The 24,716-nt window shown below is 44.1% G+C and overlaps 1 protein-coding gene across 4 annotated transcripts in view; it reads left to right on the forward strand.

Moving 5' to 3' along the window:
* Nucleotides 1-24,115, forward strand: part of OPN4 (opsin 4) — a 93,815-nt gene extending 69,700 nt beyond the window's left edge. For 3 of the 4 annotated variants that reach the window (XM_083146345.1, XM_083146347.1, XM_083146348.1), the window contains 4 exons: nt 4,552-4,741; nt 5,914-6,066; nt 6,436-6,504; nt 21,712-24,115. In XM_083146345.1, the coding sequence (XP_083002471.1) occupies nt 4,552-4,741; nt 5,914-6,066; nt 6,436-6,504; nt 21,712-21,996 (697 nt within the window). In that variant the 3' untranslated portion in view covers nt 21,997-24,115. The remainder of the gene's footprint in view (nt 1-4,551; nt 4,742-5,913; nt 6,067-6,435; nt 6,505-21,711) is intronic. The other variant, XM_083146346.1, reaches the window with a different exon arrangement.
* Nucleotides 24,116-24,716: the final 601 nt, after the last annotated feature.

The following is a 24,716-nucleotide window of genomic DNA, read 5'->3' on the forward strand; positions in this document are numbered from 1 at the left end:
TGTCAATATGTTGACACAGCGGAGGCTGTGTGTGCCCCCCACCCCCCCATCTAACCTGTAGACGCTGTGGTCCGTAGGTTGTACGTCCACCATTGATGTAAACGAGAGCTGGGTTGGATGACCCGGCGTACCTGTTTACACCGCCCTCTACCCAGGTCCTAGCCGTGTTCTACCCAGGTCAGGACCTGGGTAGAAGTCCCGTGTAAAGGGACACGGTATGACCCATTTTCACTGACACTGACCCGGGTCTGACCCGCTGATGACCCGGGTTTTTGTGGCAGTGTAAAAGGGGTATCCGTTACAGTTAGCCATAACACTATTATCACTGGCGATACTTACATCAATTATTTGTTAGGAATATCTTGTTATGCTTTGCTGTTAAAGTAAATGTTCTCTCCAGTCCAGGAGGCTTCATTCCTCCCATTTTGGGCAATGTGGTGCATGAGAGGCATCCGTCTTATTCTCTGCCCATAATTCTGAAAATCTCTCTTGGCATTCCACCCAGAAGACAATTGCTCATGTCTAAGAGAATAAGATATGAAACACGCTCTTATAACTTCATTTTATGTTTTACCTAGGATTAAAGATCTTATCGTGTGATCTAAAAATAAGCTTTTTTTGGAAATAAAAACAAGCTGCATGCTAAATGAAAATGACTGTGGCAATATCAGCAGTACAGACCTTTTCTGGCTTTAAGACAGGTTGGGATGTCTATTCAACAATGTCATGGAAGACAATAGTTAATGTGAAAGAGTAAATATCAGCTTCCGCTGCTTTCAATGAGTGTCAGCCATAGTGGCCCATTGGCTATGCGGTTCATAAGCATGAGCAGCTCATGAGCAGTGGCGAAACAGGTCTTTGACCCAGAAGTGACTGTATTACATCTAACACGTCACAGTGCCACGCTTCTATCATAGCACCTGTCTCTGCTAAAATGCCCCTAATGTTATAGGCTATATGCTCTTGCGCCTAATTGGCACATTGTATTACATTGTATTATGGCTAAATCTCTCATTTTGAGCAGGTAGTACTAAAGAAGAAAGGCATTAAAACCCGTTTTCTGAGTTTTTACTGCATTTCTGAATTTATTAAAGCCCCTCTGGCAGGGCTCCGGTGTGGAGGGTAATGCCAGCTGGAGCTGACATCTCTCTGTAGCCCAGTGCATTCCCTGCGATCACCAGTGTCACTCTGTATGCTCATGTGCAGTGGGACTCCAAGGTCACAGATCCGCAAGTCCAGGGACTAGCAACCATCGCATAGGGCAAGCCTTATAGGAAGAACTTCCATTTGGATTGCTAATTGCATGTGTTATTACATGGGTGGGGGGATGTACCACGAGTGGTTAGTTACATCCGGCCCTTTGTCTCCTTCTGCTGTAGGTAGTCAATAACAATGTGTATGTATTGTATATAGTATATCACAATTGCCTCCTTTTTCATCTCCCCTCCAAGAATGTTCCCAGAGAGGAGATGCAGGTGGCCGCTGTGGGGGAATACTGATGTGGTTCATCCCATCCTACAAGCATTGCTGCAATACCACAAATTGCAGATTACGCAGTGAGGACAAGGCGAAGATGACACAATTCAATTCGATGATGTAATTCTGCCTGTTGTCCCACTTATACCCCTTTCACACTGCAGAAATTACCCGGGTTCGACCCGGTTGTTACCAGATCAACCCGGGTCACTGTGCAGTGTGAAAGGGCCTTGTGAAAATCCTGGGTCCAGCAACCCGGCAATCCGACCGGGGTAAAAAAAAAGGCTTTTACCTGGGTCAGACACAGGTTGCTGGGCAGTGTGAACGGGGAACCCGGATCGAGTTACCCAGGTCCCGTTCACTTCTATGGAGGAGCCAGCAGCGTTATTTAGTGCTGCCCCCTACTCCACCCCTGCCTAATGCACTGCTGATACAACCCTGCCCCCGGTTGACATCAGCGACCCAGCAATAAGCTTGGTCGTTGACGTTGTGAGTGACCCGTAGTTATCGCAAATGCCGGGTCGTGGACACATACTCAAATCTCCGGTGCGACCTAGTATTTGCAATGTTAAAGCAGTACTACACGTGTGCTCATTTAACTAGCATTTTTGCCCTATTTGATAGGAAATGTGGTGCACAACTTTGTTCTTTTGATTTTATGCATCTTTTACCTATGCATAGGGGGTCATTCAAGTTTGTTGTCCCTATGATACAGTGCGCAAAGTACTAATGTTCAGCATTTAGCACAGAACCCATTCTGCTCATGTGCAATTGGGTCCTGCTAGTAGTGGTGTACACAAGGTATGTGTCCTTTGGGGGTCATTCTGGTTGGTTTGCTAAGCAGTGTTAGTTCGTCCTGTGACATCAACTGCCCACCCCCGGCAGGCAGGTTGTTGGCATGGGGACAGCAAGCATTTCTCCTTGCGCACCCAGCTTTTTGCAAATGCCCCCTGCCCACCTCCTTTCCCCCCCCCCCCCCCCCCACCCCACCCCCCGCACGTGCATGCACCTCAGAGACTATGCAAGTCTCAGAAAGCACCCACACAGAAGCACTGCAAATGCGCATAAGCAAATATGAGCTTTAAAATCTTTAAAATCGGTCCTCCTCTTTAAAATCGGTCCTCCGTGCAAACACAGGGTAATTTTACTAAGGTGTGTGTACTATTAAGGATGGGATGTTGCCCACAGCAACCAATCAGATTCTTCTTATTTTTTATTTAGCACCTTCTATAAGATAATAGATAAAATCTAATTGGTTGTCCATAGCAACATCTCATCTTCAATAGAACTCCCATCTTAGTCAATTTGCCGCTGAGTGAAAACCATGCATTGCACTTCTTGTTGCATTTTCATAGTGTGTGAAATTGGGATAATTTGTCTCTTTTAATGGCATACCATGATTTAAAGTTGTACATAATTAAATGGGAATCATCCCCTTCTATGGGATGTTGCCGAAGCAGCCCATAGAAGCTGGCTGCATGCACAGTACAGAGGCTTGTACTGCGCATGCGCCATTCCTGGCACCTGTCATCATAGTACACTGCGCCTGTGTGTGGCTGGGACCAGGAGGATCAGCGGTAGCGGCTGCATGCATCGCAGCCCTCCTACTGTCAAAAGCAATTTGTTATTTATTAACAGTGTCTTTTATAGCGCACACATATTCAGCAGCGATTTTACAGAGAATATTTGAACATTCACATCAGTACCAGCTCAGTGGAGATTACAATCTATATTCCCTACCACATACACACCATACCACACACAGACATTCTAGAGTTAATTTGTTGAGAGCCAATTAGACTACGAGTATATTTTTGGATTGTGGGAGGAAACCGGAGTACCCGGAGGAATCCCATGCAAGCACAGGGAGAATATACAAATTCCGCACAGTTTGACAATTTGTATATTCTCCCTGTACTTCCATGGTGGAAATCTAACCCATGACCTCAGTGCTGTAAGCTAGAATTGCTAACCATTACACCATCCGTACTGCACATGGTAGACACAGAGATTCTGACAAAAAACTGCTGTTTGGAAGAGATTACTGTATAGCGGATATTTATCCATTCATTGGAATCATAAGTAAAATTAAATATATGTGGCTGCTTTAAATACCTAGGAAACCTCCTTGAACATAAAAGCAAATATAGGAACAACCCAGAAGAAGTCAATTATATGACAAAACACACTGGGTATTTAAATTGGGAGTTACACTCTACGACAAAGACTATATTGCTTCTAAAAGGAGCTCCTACCCAAAAGGGTTTATTTATGTTGCTAAAGACTAAGCAACATCCTTAAAGAGAGGCCAAAACAATATGTGAATTGTGAGGATGACATTTTAATATTGTAAATAAAAAATATAATGGTAGAATTGCTAATTGCTTTATTTGGGGATGATTTCTTTCTTTTGGGGGTTTCGTTCTAAAATATTAGAATCGTTATTGGGTTGGAAACTCTAGGTGGTGCACACCATTGGACAATTTATATAAAAAAAGGGGTCAACTGTGAACTTATAGTATTGTTTGGATTGTTATGGACTTCTACCAAAAGAAGATTATCTCTTGGGAAGCAGCACGTTCAGTTTTAATTTTTTTATTGAATATAATTAATTAATTAATTTATTAACAGTTACTTATATAGCACATACATAATCCGCAGCGCTTTACAGAGTATAGTTAAACATTCACATCAGTTCCTGCCCCAGTGGAGCTTACAATCTATGTTCCCTAACACATGTACACGCACACACAGACATCCTAGGGTTAATTTTGTTGGGAGCCAATTAACCTACCAGTATATTTTTGTATTGTGGGAGGAAACCGGAGTACCCAGAGGAAACCCACGCAAGTACGGGAGAATATACAAACTGCACAGTTAGAGCCATGGTGGGAATCGAACCCATGACCTCAGCGCTGTGAGGCAATAATGCTAACCATTACACCATCCATACTGCCCCAATAATGCAAATAGGCACACATTTACAGTCATTAAAGCATTGCAATATGTGTACCTTTGTCAAATTCAGTAATTTTTTTAAGATTTGACCAATATCATTTAATTATTGTGTCCTAGGATGGCAATTGCAAAGTACATTCCATGTCTGGGGTCCATACTCCGAGTGACACGCAAAGACTCAAGGTCCTTCAGCAGCTATCCATCGTCTCGTCGCTCTACTGTTACCAGCCATTGCAGTCAATCTTCTGAGTTCAATGGACACACCAAACTGAAAAGTCGTCTTCCTTCTGTATCAGATAGCGAATCGGTAAGAACATCAATATATTATACAATTCTATACACTATACATACTACAGTACATGTAAACATTATAGGGGAAATTTACTAAGCGATTCTTTGGTGCTAATGAATATCTCTGAATTAGGCCCTGAATGCTAGTTTTCAGTGAGAAAAATGTATGGCACTGCCAGATCTCCCAGGACCTGGTGTGCCATTATGGGCTGTTTGGCATAACTGAAGACGCAGTGTATAAGAACATATCTGTAGTTTGATGTTGTGTTACTCTATGTTTAAGATTCCCAAATGCACCCTCAAGGTACCCTAACAGTACAAGTTTTAAGTAAACCCATGCTTGGTAACAGTTGTACCTAAGGCAATTGGATATAACCACCTGGGCAGAGACATGAATATCTTTAAAACCTGAACTGTTAAGGTGCCTTGAGGACCACATTTGCTGTATGTTATTCCAAAGATATGTCAGCTTACATTTACCGTACCACTGATATGTCAGTGTTACTGCTCACAAATATAATAATAAAAAAAAATATAATAATAATACAATTAAGATAGTTTCAGGTAAATTTATCAATTAAGAGTATTTGCAGCGCTGCCATTAAAAATTGTGGGGCCCGGGACTGACAAAATCGAACCCCCCACGTATTAAAATCAGGGTCGCCCTCCTCCATCTGGAATGCGTGTTGTGATGTCATCACACGTCATTCCTGCTGCCCACTGCACTGCCTGTGTATGTCCCCGGGATGATCCGGCCGGGCCTGGGGACTGTGTATGTGCGGCAAGTTGCGGAGTACCCACGGTCCGCCGCTGTGTATTGGGGAGGGCGGCTGCAGTGGATGGGGGTGCTGGCGGGCTGTTGCCTGGGCCCTACTCTCTGTCAGAGTGGATGGGCCTGGGACAGTTGTACCCATAGCACCCCCCTGTCGGCAGCCCTGAGTATTTGTATAAGGGTGTATTCTCCCATGCAAACCAACTGATTGGTCTCTAGTAATGTCATCCAGTTTATCATGAAGAGCAAACTCAGTGCTTGTGTGACTATCAAGGATCCTTCTGTTTCACACATCACACCTTACAGGATAACCACTTGGGTTCCTGAGCTCTGTAAATATGTTATATCATGTACATTCCATCCGTCACCCTCTCATCTACCCATTTATTCAATAAATAAAATACATTACATTACAGGGCTGGACTGATACTGAAGCTGATTTAAGTAGTGTGAACTCCAGGCCAGCCAGTAGGCAGGTTTCCTATGAAATGGGCAAAGACACCACTGAGACCAATGACCTAAAATCCAAAGCTAAGCTGAAAAGTCATGACTCTGGAATTTTTGAGAAGGTAACTCAGCATTTTTGCAACTCTGTGTACAGTCCATATCAAAGGTACACTTTGGTCCTCAGCAACGACCCTTTCCATTATTTGTCTTGTGGCCTAATAGGTTGATGGTTTTTTTTTTTTGTTCTGTTCTGGAGTGTGCATTAGGATATGCTTTTATTGTTTTGTTTTTTTTTGTGGCATTTTAAATCTAATATGTGTATGTGTGTTATTCCCATTAGTTTCCATTTATAGTTGTTTTACTGAAGAGTTTGGACTCCTTTAATGTCATTTTGAGTTGACTTTTAATTTTTTTTTTATTATAAATATTTTTTCTATAACTTTAACAATAATAGTAATCACACGCATATGTCATTTTCTTATGTGTTCTAGACCTCAATGGATGCAGATGACATTTCATTGGTAGAAATTGCCATATCAGATCGTAGTTCTCCTCTCGCTGTAAGTATGCTGAACATGACGGGTCCAACATTATATGAAAGCATTACAGAGATATTTATCAAAGGTTAGGGCACACCAGGAATGTAACATAATATAGCTTTCCTTCTTATTTCAGAAGAAGGAACTGCATTATATTTTGGCCCTTATTCTGGTTGACTCGCAAGGCTGCAAATTTCACAGCCCTGTAAGTCCACCAAACGCCCTACGCACGGCCGCTGCCCCCTCTTCGCACGCTGCGCTCCCACACAGGCATGCAAATGGATGTTTTGCATAAACATCCATTCGCAGCCTTGCTTGCGGGGACAAAATTGGTTGATGGTCGCCGACCATCGAATGATTTTGCAAGCGCTCGCAGATCTGAGACACCTCTGTGGTGTCTCAGTTCTGTGAGCGCCCTGTGCGGGAAGTAGGCCGGCAGCTGACATACCCCTATGATACAGGTGCCCTCACACCCACGTCATCGGGGAATTACCGTGAGAACGTACAGCGTTTTCATGGGAATGCTCATGAAATGCTCGGTGTTCCCATAGGCGCATCCCCAGCCCGCTGCACCATGCCCCCCGTCCGCACTGTTGTGTGCGAGCGCCCGTCGAATAATCTATTCACCGTTGCCGCTCGCACGCAGCAGGTGCACATACGCATAAATGACTATGCACATGCGCAGACGGGAAAAAACGTTCCCCTTTGAGTAAACGCAGGGGAGCATGTCAATCAGAATAGGGGCCTTTGTCCCTGTCATCCCATGCCCTCTACCCCAGTCATAGTATTGTCTAATTGTCCCTCACATAAACAACATTCTAATGTCAATGTTATGCAGTTGGTACAGTATAGTGATCATGTAGGGTCAGGTTCATCAAAAGGCTGAGAAGACCACGAGCTGAAGTAAGGAGAATGTATGTGAGTCAAAAGTGGGTGAGAAGGGTGTATGTAAGGCACAGGTTGGTGAGGACACAAGCATGTGCAGCAAAGGTGGTTGAGAATGGGGCAAGAAAAGCACTGGCAAGTGAAGATTTTGTGCAAGCAGATAGGTAAGACTGGTATAGTTACAATTCTAGCAGTACTGGTGGGATTTCTTTTTATCTTTTAGGGTTCTATTTAGAAAACTTAGTAGTTTGAATGTACCGGATGTTATTGCAGCAAATTTTAAACCTATTAACGCAGTATTTAACTCCACAACAGAGCTTGCTCTAGGTCATTTCCAGGTATGTTTTTCACATTACTGGAGAGTGAAACATCTCCAGTGCATGCGCAGTTCGCCCATTAGTGCATGCGCAATTCGGCCATTTGACAATGTAAACCATGGCTGAAGAGAGACTGCTGCCGCACTAGCTGGCACAGGCTAGAAGAGGCTGCCCTTCTCTTCTGGCGCGTCCAACGACATGCTGCCCTCATCCTCCTATTCTATGCACTGCACTAACTTAATTACATGTCAAATTTTATTTTCCTTTAAACTCAGGGAATGTCTGTTCCAAAATAATGCAATAATTTGTTAAACTGACCAAACTGCATTAAAGTTGTCCCTTCTGGCCAATCCCTACACTGTTTCACAAACACATGAGAATTGCTCTGCATCCTTTTCCACCAGCTTTCACACAAAGGCTGGTTTCACACACTCCGGCTGCTGCCGGACGGCGAAAACCCGTACGGCCAGGAAGCTGTGAACCACACAGCAGTTTATCATGGAGGGGATGGCCACAGCCCGGCAGCCGTCCCTTCCAGTGGCGGGATCCGGCTGCAACCATGCGGCCTGGCCGTGGCTGTCCCGTGTGAATGGACACAATAGTGTCAATTCACAACTACTGAGTGCGGCACGGCTTCCTGGCCGTGCGGGATTTCGCCGTCCGGCAGGAGCCGGAGTGTGTGAAACCAGCCAAAGGGCGGGATGCTCTAAAGGACAAATGCGATAAAACCCTGTTACTGCATTTTGGTATGCAGTAAAAACCCGCACGCTGGGTTTTCGCTGCAGGGGGCTATCGCTAGCAAAAGCTTGCGATACCCCATAAAAGCCTATAAGCTTCTTAGTGCTACTCGCCGCCGCCCTGCAGGGACCGCCCCCTCAACTGTGTCCAGACAGCAGTGTTGTGCTACCCAGACCAGTGACCTCCTCCATCCTTTTCCAGCACCAGGGAGGAGGAGGTGGAGCCCACCACGCAGCAGCCGGGTAGGAGGAGGGGGGAGCCGCTTGGGATCCGCTCACAATCCGGCGGATGCTTCACAAAGTGCAGCTCTTACTGCAAGAGCTGCACTTTGCGATACTAATCATATATGTTAGAGCATATGTGATTAGTATCTCTGGGAGTGGGACGGCGGATGTTACTGCATACTGCCCAAGATTTGTACACAAACTTTTCTGTGTTCATGGGTTGAGTTATGCTGGCTCATAGACTTAAATAGACAGAACCTTACCCAAGCATATAAATGAATGGGGAAGTTCTACCTCTCTAAGTATAAGTATATAAAGTATGTGTGTGTGTGTGTGTGTGTGTATATATATATATATATATATATATATATATATATATATACAGTGCTATTTTTCAGCAGGAACCAGCAGGAACTCAGTTCCTGAACCTCTAATTAAATGACATCATCAGGAACTTCAAATGTACTTTCCATAAAAAAAAGTTTTATTTTAAAGTCACCTGTGAGTGCCTCTGTTTCTAAATACAATATATACATCTTTCTCTCCCTTCCTCTCTTTATTATATATATTATTTTTTATTTAATCGAGCCAAACCCAGACCTGGAGTTCCTGCACCTATTTTTCCAGAAAAATAGTTATATATATATATATATATATATATATATATATATATATATATATATATATAATGTCCACTGGTAGTCGGCACTCACTATAATGGTGAATTCAGGTGCACATCCACAATCAAAGGTAGATATCCAAAATAACGAGGCACTCTGGTGTAGTGATAAACAAAAGGCTGTATTGTAGCGCCAAGCGCTTTCGGGGTCCAAACGCCCCTTCCTCAGGGCACAGCAACAACAACCAAACATACCCACATGCCCCAAATAAATACCCTTACCTGTCCTGTAGCCGTCCGATTTTCGCGCCAGACGCCGGCGTCCTGCCCGCCGGAAGTCGTCATCTCTGTACTTCCGGTGAGACGCAGTAGCCGTCAGCGGGGAGCGTTCGTGCGTTCCACCCGCCTTCCTGCTTGCGTCCCACTGTCACCATGGACGCGATCTCTCCGGCTTGGTCGTCCGTCAGGCGTCTATATGACACAAACAAAAGGCACGGCAGTTGTTAATGCAGGCGGGCACATTGCATCTAACGGTGCTATCATAGACATAATTGCAAAAGAAACAAATACATAAAGAATACATAAACAAACATTTACATAATGGCTGTAACGTTCAGGAAAACAATGTATTTACAAAGTACAGAGACACCCGATGTCAGATGACAGCAAGGGTCACAAACCAACTCTCCGAGCAGCTTAAGGAATTAGATAGGGGGTCCATAAATAAATAAACCCTCACGTCAAACTGTTCCAATTTATCTTTTCATTGAGACCACCAGGATTGGTAGTCCCAAGTCTAAGAATCCATTGTGATTCCCGAATTAACAATGTTTTTGCCCGGTCCCCTCCCCTAAGGGTAGCTGGGACATGGTCAATCATAAAATAACGGAGTGAATCTAGTGGGTGATTAGCGGCCTTAAAGTGGCGGGCCACCGGTTGATCCACAACCCGACCACCCACTGCCAGCCCAATCGAAGACCTATGTCCCCCCATGCGTTCTTTAAATTTGCACGTGGTCTGGCCCACATAATAAAGTCCACAAGGACAAATTATTATGTAGACCACATGTGTAGAATTACACCCCAACACAAATCTGATGTCATAGGTCTTGTCATTGTGAGGGTGCTTAAAGTTCTTACAGGGGATGAGAAGTTTACAGGTTGCGCAGCCGTTGCATTTATAGCATCCCGGGGCCTTGAAATAGGTGTTAGGAAATCTCTTTTTGCCCATCTCGGTGATGTCTGTGCGCACCAATCTATCCCTAAGGTTACTACCACGGGAGAATGCCACAATGGGTCTCATGTTCTTGAACACAGGGAGGTCTTTGTCCGTACTGACAATGGGCCACAGAGCCTTAGTGGCCCTCTGAATCACAGGGTTGGAAGTAGAGAATTTGCAAACTAGTGGGATTATATTATCTTCAGCCCTAGGCTTAGGGGTAAGGAGGTCATTCCTATTGAGACCCAAGACCTGTGTTTTGGTTTCCTCAAGCAAAACTTTGTCATATCCCCTACTTTCGAATTTTTGTGCAACCTTGTCAAGGCTAGCAGGGACCTTCTCCCTATCACTGGTGATCCTAGCCGCGCGGATCATCTGCGACCGGGGGAGTCCCCTTTTCAGGGCTTTAGGGTGGAAACTGGTTGCCTCTAAAAGGGTGTTACGATCAGTCGGCTTACTGAAAACTCCAGTGTGAATAATACCATCGACAATAGTCAAATCTACATCTAAGAAATTAGCCCTCCTCAAGTCAACATTGGTGTTAAGAAACCTCTGCATGGCTCCCAATCCCCCTTCGTGAGGTATCGACGTGTACAAGCTGCACACGTCGAGACAGCATTCACTTCCGAAGATTCATAAGAATCCCACTAAACCACCAGGGAGGCCCATAATTTCGGCCCGAGACTCTCTGCTGCAACCAGTGTCCCAATTATTGGATAGTATCCTCCAACCTGTTCTTCCATTACAGGCCACATTTCTCAAGGACACAACGTCGTTCTTGGTGAAAATCAAAGAACTTGGGGCTGTCCCAGAAGGGACCTTGATGTGCTGTCTCGACGTGTGCAGCTTGTACACGTCGATACCTCACGAAGGGGGATTGGGAGCCATGCAGAGGTTTCTTAACACCAATGTTGATAATGCTCAGTTTGACCATCGATTGTTTCTGTCATTGCTTGAATTGACTCTCCGTCGTAATTATTTCTTATTTGATGGGGAGTTCTATGTGCAGCGTAGGGGGTGTGCCATGGGTTCTTCTGTGGCACCCTCCTACGCTAATGTATTCATGTTTGAGACAGAACAGGACTTGTTTTTTTCAGATCCATCAACTAGTGATTGCATTTTAATGTACACTAGATACATAGATGATGTCTTTGTGTTGTGGACAGGGGGGGCCGAAAGGTTCAATCTGTTGATGACGGGCATTAATGCCTCAAGTCCCTTTATCAAGTTTACCTACACCTGTGACTTGAGGAGGGCTAATTTCTTAGATGTAGATTTGACTATTGTCGATGGTATTATTCACACTGGAGTTTTCAGTAAGCCGACTGATCATTACACCCTTTTAGAGGCAACCAGTTTCCACCCTAAAGCCCTGAAAAGGGGACTCCCCCGGTCGTAGATGATCCGCGCGGCTAGGATCACCAGTGATAGGGAGAAGGTCCCTGCTAGCCTTGACAAGGTTGTACAAAAATTCGAAAGTAGGGGATATGACAAAGTTTTGCTTGAGGAAACCAAAACACAGGTCTTGGGTCTCAATAGGAATGACCTCCTTACCCCTAAGCCTAGGGCTGAAGATAATATAATCCCACTAGTTTGCAAATTCTCTACTTCCAACCCTGTGATTCAGAGGGCCACTAAGGCTCTGTGGCCCATTGTCAGTACGGACAAAGACCTCCCTGTGTTCAAGAACATGAGACCCATTGTGGCATTCTCCCGTGGTAGTAACCTTAGGGATAGATTGGTGCGCACAGACATCACCGAGATGGGCAAAAAGAGATGTCCTAACACCTATTTCAAGGCCCCGGGATGCTATAAATGCAACGGCTGCGCAACCTGTAAACTTCTCATCCCCAGTAAGAACTTTAAGCACCCTCACAATGACAAGACCTATGACATCAGATTTGTGTTGGGGTGTAATTCTACAAATGTGGTCTACATAATAATTTGTCCTTGTGGACTTTATTATGTGGGCCAGACCACGTGCAAATTTAAAGAACGCATGGGGGGACATAGGTCTTCGATTGGGCTGGCAGTGGGTGGTCGGGTTGTGGATCAACCGGTGGCCCGCCACTTTAAGGCCGCTAATCACCCACTAGATTCACTCCGTTATTTTATGATTGACCATGTCCCAGCTACCCTTAGGGGAGGGGACCGGGCAAAAACATTGTTAATTCGGGAATCACAATGGATTCTTAGACTTGGGACTACCAATCCTGGTGGTCTCAATGAAAAGATAAATTGGAACAGTTTGACGTGAGGGTTTATTTATTTATGGACCCCCTATCTAATTCCTTAAGCTGCTCGGAGAGTTGGTTTGTGACCCTTGCTGTCATCTGACATCGGGTGTCTCTGTACTTTGTAAATACATTGTTTTCCTGAACGTTACAGCCATTATGTAAATGTTTGTTTATGTATTCTTTATGTATTTGTTTCTTTTGCAATTATGTCTATGATAGCACCGTTAGATGCAATGTGCCCGCCTGCATTAACAACTGCCGTGCCTTTTGTTTGTGTCATATAGACGCCTGACGGACGACCAAGCCGGAGAGATCGCGTCCATGGTGACAGTGGGACGCAAGCAGGAAGGCGGGTGGAACGCACGAACGCTCCCCGCTGACGGCTACTGCGTCTCACCGGAAGTACAGAGATGACGACTTCCGGCGGGCAGGACGCCGGCGTCTGGCGCGAAAATCGGACGGCTACAGGACAGGTAAGGGTATTTATTTGGGGCATGTGGGTATGTTTGGTTGTTGTTGCTGTGCCCTGAGGAAGGGGCGTTTGGACCCCGAAAGCGCTTGGCGCTACAATACAGCCTTTTGTTTATCACTACACCAGAGTGCCTCGTTATTTTGGATATCTACCTTTGATTGTGGATGTGCACCTGAATTCACCATTATAGTGAGTGCCGACTACCAGTGGACATTATATATATATATATATATATATATATATATATATATATATATATATAACATGGGAAGAAGGCGGCACTCTCACAGGCTTGATTCAAAGTTTAAAAGTCCTTTATTGCAGCGGTCCTACGCCGTTACGGAGTTACCTCCGTCATCAGGGACACAATAGCATGCACCAAATACAAACATTAAATACAGAAAAGCAAACATTTACCCCACCCCCCATGTCACTCCCGATTGGCCACACACTCACCCTCCCCCGTCAGCGTCCCGCCGCACACCTGTCAGCCCATGCCGCGATCAGCCCGCAGTAACACACCGGGCGGGGAGCACGTCACTCTCACTGACCTGCTCTTCCGCACCACGTGACCGGACAGGCTGCATCGCGCCATTGGACAATCCACATGCGCGTCATCAACACTGGACGGAGAATGGACGGGCGCAGAGTGTGACCTAATCGGTATCTATGGAAACGATAAACAGACATAAATAAACAGAATAAAATAACGATCAGCAGCGATCTGTCATATAAAAAGCATAAAATTTGGTACTAACGTTTGCACAGCAGTACATTCAATATGAAGATATCCCTACACTTGTAGGATTCAGCATGTTATGCAGGTATTTACGTATAATATATAACATGTAACATAAGCCAGCATAATGGAAGGGCATTCATTGAACGGTATGATTATATTCAAACTATATATTCCTCAAATGTTACAAATACAGAAGTACAGTATAGCGAGATGGGGTCTAAATGAAACACTGGAGCCCCAGAGTCTCATTCAGACCACCAGGAGACATAGTCCCCAGAGAGAAAATCCAACGGCTCTCTCTCTGGAGCAGAATTTTATTCCTATTCCCACCTGTGATGGACAAGGGCACGTGATCAATGATCATAGTGCGTATAGAAGCCACACTATGTTTGAATAATAAACAGTGGCGAGCCACGGGTTGGTCGCTATGTCCACTGGATTGGGCTTGGTGAATAGAAGACCTATGCAAGGCCATGCGCTCCTTGAATGTGCGCTGGGTTTTCCCCACATAGGTCAAGCCGCACGGGCAGGTCAAGGTGTAAATAATGTAAGATGAAGAACAGGTCAGGGGAAACTTAATATAGATTTTATAACCTTTATGAGGGTGTGTAAAAAAGCTCCCCACTGCCATTGACATACACGTGGTACACCCAAGACACCGAAAACATCCATTTTTTCTGGACAAGAAATGCTGACCTGGATTTTTCTTATCCCAACCCGTAATGTCATATTTGACAATTCTATCCTTAATCATGTTCAAGACTTCCATGATTATAGGTCTGAGTGCCTCAGACAGTTGGGGGATTCCAAGACTTATAAGCTTCTTGCTAAAAATCCTACTGTTGTATTTAAACAGGAGTTAGATACGATTCTGAATACTGCTGTTAGAGATGGGTACCTTGATGTGGAATTTAAACATGCTCTGTCGGTTGAGTACCCTGTGGTACCTTTGTTTTACACCCTACCGAAGGTGCACAAGGACCCTCTGCACCCTCCAGGACGACCCATTATCTCGTCCAGGGGGTCCTTGATGCACCCGGTGGCTGTGTATCTGGACACAATTTTGAATCCTTGTGTCCAGAGGTTAAAATCTTATTTAAGAGATACCACTGCCCTTTTATCGATACTTGATAATCTTTCAGGATTAAATGTAATGGAAAATGATTGTGTCATGTGTACGGCGGACGTCACCAGCCTCTACACCTGTATCCCTCATGATGCAGGTGTGGAGGCGGTGCGGTCGCTGATTTCGAGTGACACAGAATACATGGGTCCCCCCATTGAGTTTTTCATGATTTTGTTGACTTTTGTACTAACAAGCAACTATTTCCTCTTTGAGGGTAAATTTTATCTACAGGTGGCAGGCTGTGCTATGGGGTCAGCAGTGGCCCCGGCATATGCCAATGCCTTTATGCATCACGTTGAACAGAACATGTTTTTCAGGGACGCTATGTTGAGATCTGAAGTGTTGTTGTATAAACGCTACATTGACGATCTCTTGATTTTTTGGAATCAAGATAAAGAAAGTTTGGAGCAGGTGTTTGTGGACCACGCCCACAGTGGCAGTGTGGTCGGGTTCACTTATACCATGAATACTGATAATGTACAATTTTTGGACGTCGCAATTTCGAAGAGGGATGCTATAATTAGCACTTCCTTGTTCGTGAAAGCGACCGATAGAAATACATTATTGAGAAATGAAAGTTTCCATCCTACCCCCCTCCGTAAAGGGCTCCCTTATTCACAGCTATTACGTGTTAAAAGGATAACATCAAACCCTGAAGAGGTCCCCACTGCTTTACAAGCTATGGTGGAAAAATTTATACTAAGAGGGTATTCTAGATGTGAATTAAACATTTTGAAAGAAAAAGTACTTGCTATGCCCCGTGAACAACTTTTACAATCCAAACCAGGTCCGCCCGCAGATAACATGGCTAAACGTGTTCCCTGGGTTAATCGATACTCGATCGGTTCTGAGCATAAAACCAAAAAGGTTAAGCAGCTATGGCCAATGCTCTCCACTGATAGAGATTTACCGCTTTTACATAATTCCAGGGTGCTCCCCAGCTATACTAGGGGGAGTAGCATTAAGGATAGAATTGTCAAATATGACATTACGGGTTGGGATAAGAAAAATCCAGGTCAGCATTTCTTGTCCAGAAAAAATGGATGTTTTCGGTGTCTTGGGTGTACCACGTGTAGGTCAATGGCAGTGGGGAGCTTTTTTACACACCCTCATAAAGGTTATAAAATCTATATTAAGTTTCCCCTGACCTGTTCTTCATCTTACATTATTTACACCTTGACCTGCCCGTGCGGCTTGACCTATGTGGGGAAAACCCAGCGCACATTCAAGGAGCGCATGGCCTTGCATAGGTCTTCTATTCACCAAGCCCAATTTAGTGGACATAGCGACCAACCCGTGGCTCGCCACTGTTTATTATTCAAACATAGTGTGGCTTCTATACGCACTATGATCATTGATCACGTGCCCTTGTCCATCACAGGTGGGAATAGGAATAAAATTCTGCTCCAGAGAGAGAGCCGTTGGATTTTCTCTCTGGGGACTATGTCTCCTGGTGGTCTGAATGAGACTCTGGGGCTCCAGTGTTTCATTTAGACCCCATCTCGCTATACTGTACTTCTGTATTTGTAACATTTGAGGAATATATAGTTTGAATATAATCATACCGTTCAATGAATGCCCTTCCATTATGCTGGCTTATGTTACATGTTATATATTATACGTAAATACCTGCATAACATGCTGAATCCTACAAATGTAGGGATATCTTCATATTGAATGTACTGCTGTGCAAACGTTAGTACCAAATTTTATGCTTTTTATATGACAGATCGCTGCTGATCGTTATTTTATTCTGTTTATTTATGTCTGTTTATCGTTTCCATAGATACCGATTAGGTCACACTCTGCGCCCGTCCATTCTCCGTCCAGTGTTGATGACGCGCATGTGGATTGTCCAATGGCGCGATGCAGCCTGTCCGGTCACGTGGTGCGGAAGAGCAGGTCAGTGAGAGTGACGTGCTCCCCGCCCGGTGTGTTACTGCGGGCTGATCGCGGCATGGGCTGACAGGTGTGCGGCGGGACGCTGACGGGGGAGGGTGAGTGTGTGGCCAATCGGGAGTGACATGGGGGGTGGGGTAAATGTTTGCTTTTCTGTATTTAATGTTTGTATTTGGTGCATGCTATTGTGTCCCTGATGACGGAGGTAACTCCGTAACGGCGTAGGACCGCTGCAATAAAGGACTTTTAAACTTTGAATCAAGCCTGTGAGAGTGCCGCCTTCTTCCCATGTTGTATTGGATCTTCTATGCTCCTTGGATGGCACCGCAGCAAGTTATCTGACTACACAAGCAGAGTGCCGGGTAGATATGTTTATATATATATATATATATATATATATATATATATATATATATATATATATATATATATATATATATATATATATATATATATATATATATATATATATATATATATATATATATATATATATATATATATATATATATATATATATATATATATATATATATATATTTATTTAGCCAGGTTTGTAAACAATTCTGCAATGTATGTTTGCTTTCCAAATAAGAAGTGCTAATAGTTTATTATTTGTGATTAACAAATTGCAAAGTAAATGAACATAAATCTAAAACAAATATATAGTTGGGATGCCCTTTGCATTCAAAACAGCATCATTTCTTCTATGTGCACTTTCACATAGTTTTTGATGGAACAATCTTGAAGAACTAACCACGAATCTTCGGTGGATGAAGACGTCCTCAAATCCTCTGTCCCTTTCAGGGCCGGAGCCACCACTAGGCAGCCTTAGGCATTTGCCTAGGGCGCCGGTCACTGGAGGGCGGCCACTTGGGAGCAGCCCCCGGATGAAGGAGAAGGTGAGAAACCACGGTCTCCCTCTCTGCTCTCCCTCCCCCCCATGCAGCGACGCATCTCCTGCCGCTACCACCCCATGGAGAGCCCCCCCCCCCGCTTGTGGAGCGAGACACGTCACACTGCTCCCTCTCCCCCCGTGAAGTTACTACACGCCCGCCGGAACTGTACGTCCGCCGCATCTCCCGGCGCCTGCACCCCCTCCATCTCTCGCCGCCTGCACACCCCCACCTCTCCGTGGAGCAGGAGGGCGCCCATGGAGCGACGCATCTCCTGCCGCTACCACCCCATGGAGAGCCCCCCCGCTTGTGGAGCGAGACACGTCACGCTGCTCCCTCTCCCTCCGTGGACTTACTCCACGCCCGCCGGAACGGTACGTCCGCTGCATCTCCCGCCGCCTGCACCCCCTCCATCTCTCTCCGTCTGCACACCCCCACCTCTCCGTGGAGCAGGAGGGCGCCGGGGCGCTCCCCTGCCTGGGGCGCTCCGGTGCTTAGCACCGGCCCTGGTCCCTTTATGTTATTCCAGACAGACTCAATGATGTTGAGATCAGGGATCAGTGGGAGCCATATCTTACCTTCCAGGACTCCTTGTCTTCTTTACTCTGAAGATAGTTATTAATGACATTTGCTGTATGTTTAGCAAGGGCATAACTATCATAGGTGCAAGGGGTGCAGCTGCTATGGGGCCCAGAGCTGAGGGGGGCCCATCTTTACTGTCTGATGTTTGGCGTTGTTGTCCTGCTGCAGGATATATTTGGCATCAATCAGACACCACCTTAGTGGTATTGCATGATGCCTATATTTCTGAGCATTAAGGACATCATTAATTCCGACCATTTGCTGAAATGCAGACCCGGACTTGCTTCACTGCAGATTACTATACCGCTCTCAGACCCTTCAGCGAACAAACTGCCCGCTGTGTCAGCCAGATATTTAAAATATTGACTCATCAATCCAGAGCACCTGCTTCCATTTTTGCACCCCAATTCCTATGTTTTTATGCATAGTTTAGTCACCCTGTTTCTACGTCAATGGAATGGCTTTTTGGATGCAATTATTCCCACTGGTTTCTGCCAGTCCTGAGCTGATGGCACTGCTAGACATCTTCCAATTGGAAAAGGAAGTTAGCTCAGTGTACCTTTCATCTGATGCACTAAGTTTGGCCAACCACTACATCTATGGTCTTTAACATCAGTTTTTTTGTGCTTCTTCAAAAGAGCTTGAACAGCACATCTTAAAACACCAGTCTGTATTGAAATCTTTGCCTGGGAGAGACCTTGCTGATGGAGTATAACTACCTTGTCTCTTGTTGCTGTGCTCAGCCTTGTCATGGCATGTCCCGTGGCATGACCTGTGACAAAATTCTCTTCCACAACCGCATCTTTATAGCAGAGCTGTTTCTGTTTAAGTTAATCACTGTGTTTCAGCCTAGATATGAAAATGATGATCATTTTTAGGTGTTTGATATTATTGGCTATTCATACACCTGAATATAATCCTACAACATATCTAGTTTTGTGCAAGCCTACCTAGAAGAATTGATGTTGATTTATATTTCCACTCTGTTCATTAACGTTGTATTTTGATACTTTGATAAAAATAAACTATTAACACTTCTATTTTTGAAAGCATTCTTACTTTGCAGCATTTTGTCCACCCCTTTCTATATATATATACATATATATTTAGTAAGGGTAACTATTGCATGCAGTCACCATGAATTAAATTGGGTCAAAATACCATTGCCATAATCCCAAGCGACTGCCACAAAACTAGTGTTGGAATACCGACATTGCTGGAGATGTTGACGCCGGATCCCGAGATCCGTCAACTTGATCGTAAGTATCCTGAAGCAGGTTAGGTTTGACCATGCATTTTGTGTGTGTGTGTGTGTGTGTGTGTGTGTGTGGGGGGGGGTTATGGATTGGGGTTGTAGGTTAGGCACTATAGGGAGTTAGGGTTCATCTTGGAGGGTTGGGCGAGAATTAGGCAGTGGGGAGAAAGGTTAGGTACAGGCACTAAAAAGGGGGCTAAGAATTAGGCTCTAAGGGGGAAGGGCTAGGATGGGTAGTATTAAGGGTATGGTTAGGCTGCAAGAGACTTTGGTTTAGTCATATGAGGGCTAGGGGGGAAGGTTAAGCCTGCAGGGCGGGAGGGTTAAAGTTAGGCATTAGGTAGGAAGAGTTAGGGTTAAGTGGGTATAGGGAAATGGTAAGTATACAGCCCCTGTCATGATTTTGATTATCTCGATTCGGGCTGCCAGTCACACACATTCCATTATTATTATATATCTCAAAGTAAAGACTTTTGCATGATTATTTCAGCATTTCTGTTCAAACTTCTGAACTCAAACATCATTGCATTCATAGGTTAAGGTCAGACCATATGTAAATCTTCCCCTCATTTAAAAAAAAAATTCTTATAACTTGGTCATTTGGTATATATGTAACTAAAGCAACTACAGGAAGTCCAGAGCAAAGATGGATCTTTAACTTTTGTCATTTTTGGTTTCAAAAGGAATGTTCAATATCTTTTTTTTTTTAGAAAAATATCAATGGAAAGCCTTTAAATATTTAAAATGATATATAATATATGCAGGGAGAGAGCTAATAGGTTACTTTACATAAATTCTTGATTTTCAATTCATGCATGGAAGCAGTTGCGAGTGAACTGCTGCGGTAGTTTTAGGATTTCAGTACCCTTTCCTATTTTAAAATGAATTACACAAAGTATCTCACATTGAATAGAATCAATCATGCCAGGTATTACAGGGTCTGTAAATTCCTTTTGTGTTTAATTGACACCAGTAGTGAACATTTTACCGAGGGGGGTATAGGTGTGCTGCCTCTATAGCCCCCCCCCCCCCCCCCCCCCATGAAAAACCCATCATCATCAGTGAGAAAACCAAATGGCTAGGGATTGGCCATTGTTTGCTAATTGCTTATACTGCTATAGTAAGTCCCCAGTGGAGCATCTATAATTAGTAGAGGGGCCCACACTGCAAACCCTGCCCTTATGTCTGCATTAAGTGTGTTGCCCATTTTCCCGGAGGTCTGTGCAAGTGCAGTAGTGAAATCGTCTGGGCTTCCAGCTAGAAAGGAGGGTGGCCAGATGTACACTGCACATGGGCCCCCTCCTCACTTAATATTCCTTGTTAAGTCCCTGTTTTTGTTTGGGGTAAAAAGCGGCAGGAGAATTTTGACGTAACGCCATTGTTTGAGTTAGCAGTGACTATATTCTAATGCAGGAGAAACACAAGGTGCAGGACTTTACGTTCATTAGTGCTAACGCTCTTATCTGTCCCACTAGTTGCCTTAGGGGCTGATTCAGGGGTGGAGGCAGTTCATACAGCACATGCATCTTTGGACTCCCAATGCCGCAGGAGACATCCTGTATAAATAAACACCATGTGTCAACCTTTAGGATCTGCTGCTGGGTACAAAGACGCAGCATCAGATCATTAGTTTAATCAAGATGTCTGACCCAATCATGCAGCAGATGCATAGATCCAATATGTGTTGGAAGACACAGACCCTGTATTTCCACACCTATAAAGTGGAGCTATCATGTTTGTGGTTTGTAAAGCACTCACCATGGCCGACCCATCCTGCCCCAAACAGGGCAGGTTGTCCATCATGTTGCAGCATAGGGGCTACTGCAACTGTCATTGTATTCCACTGGTTTGCACCTGAGGAGATCAATAACTATCTGAGATTGTGCCGGTAGACCTTAAACCTGCATATGAGGGTAATACAGTGGTGGGCAATTCAGTTTCCTGCCATACTGCACCAAATAATAACAAAGAGATGTCTTACTGTAATTATTTATGTTGTTGTCCATTTTATTGTCAAGGCTGGAAGAAGTTTAAACAGCTATGGTCAGAGAACAGGAGATGTTAACTCTCGCATAGCAGCTTCAAGGATACCGAGCATTGTGGTGACCTACAGCAGCCAGCACGGTGGCCAGGGAGCAGCAGGCCACACCTCACCTCTGCCTTATCACATGACCAACAGCCAGGACCGGGATAAGGATTTCAGAAAGCAGAATTCACCAATATCTACTATTATGACTGAGACCATACCAGAAAACAATCTGGAAACGTTCATAAACCAAGCACCACCACCAGAGACATCATGAAAGGTCCATGGATGTAACAAATGCATATGATTTGTATTATTCGCTGTGTTATCATTTGTTCTGGTTAATGCACACAGACTCTGTTGAAAAGATAGCTAGATTTATTGTACAGTAAGGCTAATGTATAATTACAGTCAGTAAAATCAGCAAATGTATTTGCTAACAGGGAATGGAGCTCTATCTAGGCTGACAGTCATACTACCTTTGTTGCTTATGGTAAATGGGCAAATCAGTCTTGCTTGCATAGGCGGATCCAGAGGGGGGTTGATTGGGGCGATCACCCCCCACACTAATATTGTGTGGCTGTTATTACTATCCCCTGCTGTTTGTATTCCCTGTTTGGCAGCTTTACCAGGTTCAAAGATCTTACATTGATTATGCTGTCTGCTACAGTATAGGTTTATTGAGTGCTGGGCTGCTGGTGAACCTGGGCTCCCTGGGCAGTTGCTGCTATGAATCAGGAATAAGGGCCAGATGTATCAAAAAGTGATACAATGGAGAGTGGTAAACAACCAGCCAATCGGCTCCTACCTGTCATTTTTTCAAACCCAGCCTGTAGCATGACAGGAGCTGATTGGCTGATTTTTTATCACTCTCCATTTTATCACTTTTTGAAGCTTGGTACATCTGACCCTAATTGTTAAACCACCCCCCCCACAACGAAAAGTCTAGATCCACGCCTGCTCGTTTGGAACTTTTTGTAATTTTTACATTTCTACTTCAATATCAGTAATCTGTGGTGTAATCTAACAATTATATCAGAAGTCTTCATTTTCATAAAATAACATTGTTTGTGATAACCCAAAATTAGAAAACCCGAGTGTGGAACAATATGGAACAATTTATTTGATTCTTACAGAAAAAAAGGTTGAGCAAGCAGCTGAAAGAAAGCAGGCTTGTAATTATTTTCTCAATAGCTGCAGAACGTATATTATAAGGCTAGAACCCAATTGTACATTTTGACTTTGCAGCGTAATCCTGGCACCCTATATAATTACACCAGCTATGTCATTTTTTTTTTAGTTTTTTATTTAAATATGAGATAAGTGCTTGGCAAACGTCAGTGGCGTGCGTTGGGGTGAGGCAGGTGAAGAAAGTGAGAAGCATGCTGGTTAAAAAAAGGCACAATACAATGGTTTCCATTAGGTGGCGCAATAGACAATGTCTTTATCATTTGTGAAAAAATATTATTCCTAAATAACAATTGAAGTAGAGAGGGTACTCGACTTTTATTGTTTTATTTAATAAAAAAAATGGGTTTCAGAAGTATAAATAGGCACAATTTTTTTTTGGGCCATCACAAGCATTAATCAAAGAAGAATAAAGGGATGCTCCTAACCGCCATGTTGCAGGCTCTGACAAATTACAGGGAGCTGATTGGTTGGTACCCTGGGGGGGATTTAGTACTAAGCCATGTAGTACATCCCGCCACTTTCCTCCTACATACTAATTGCATATGTACTAACATAGGCATATAGTAATGCAAAGGGCAGCTCTCCCGATAAGAGCTGTCCTTTGTGATGGTGAGACTTCAAATATTTGACCCCAGGAGTCCCTCTGCGCATGCTTAGATGGGTGCAGCAGCCCAGAGGGGTTCTGGGTGGAATCTGAATGGTCCCTTTCAGGGGAAATGCAAAAAGTCGTCCATAGGCTTCTATAGGGTAAAGTTGCGGTTACCCACCCCAACGAAAATGCAGGACTTAAGGCCCGATTCAGATCTAATCGCACAACTGCATTTTTGCAACACAGACGATTATCCAATGACTGCGCATCCGTACGGCCCACAGTACGCATGTGCAAACCAATTGCCTGAAGGAAGCCTGCAATGACTAGCTATTGCAGGCTGTCCGCAGGGTGATTGACACCCTGCAGGCATTTGGGGCAGAAACGCAGCATTTTACAGGAGTGTCCCGGAGAACGCAGGTGTTCCCCGGCTGTTGGAAGGGAGGGCTGCTGACATCATCAGCTGCCATCTACTACCCACAGCCATTGCAGTGCTGAGCGAGTCCAGACTTACTTGGTTCTGCGTGCATGGGAAAATGACTTGATGTTGAGTTCCCCTGTGTGCCTGGCTATGAACGCAGTCGCAGCTGTGCACAGGGGAGATGGCAGCGCCTGGCCTCCGAAATCCCATATATATATATATATATATATATATATATATATATATATATATATATATATATATATATATATATATATATATGGAAAATGCACCCAAAAGGCCAGATGTACTAAGCTTAAAAAGTGATAAAATGAAGATTGATAAAGTATGACCCAATCAGCTCCCACCTGCCGTGTCACATGTTGTGTCAGAAAATGACAGGAGCAGATTGGCTGGTTGTTTTTCGCTCTCCATTTTGCCACTTTCCAAGGCTTAGTACATATGGCTAATAATCTAAAAAATATGTTTTCTGGGTTTTGGCCTCATTTTTTACTCTGGTACATCCTGCCCTTTATCTCTCTCCAAGAAATGATATCCCCACCCCACCACCTGGTCACCAGTGCCCCCCTCTCCTTTATTTTTTATGTAAAATATTCTCATTTTCTTTTAATTTAAATAAAACATAAAAAGTGTACCCGGCTTAAAATAATCAGACTTCACTCTCTTTAATAGGAATGTCTACTTCTTTAAAGCAATGTGGTTGAAATATTTATTATTAAAACAAATAGGGGAACTGTATTTTCAAACCATTAATGTCCTGTTTATTTTTGATTCA

Source organism: Crinia signifera, chromosome 6 (assembly GCF_055691185.1).
Source record: "Crinia signifera chromosome 6, ASM5569118v1, whole genome shotgun sequence".
NCBI lineage: Eukaryota > Metazoa > Chordata > Amphibia > Anura > Myobatrachidae > Crinia > Crinia signifera.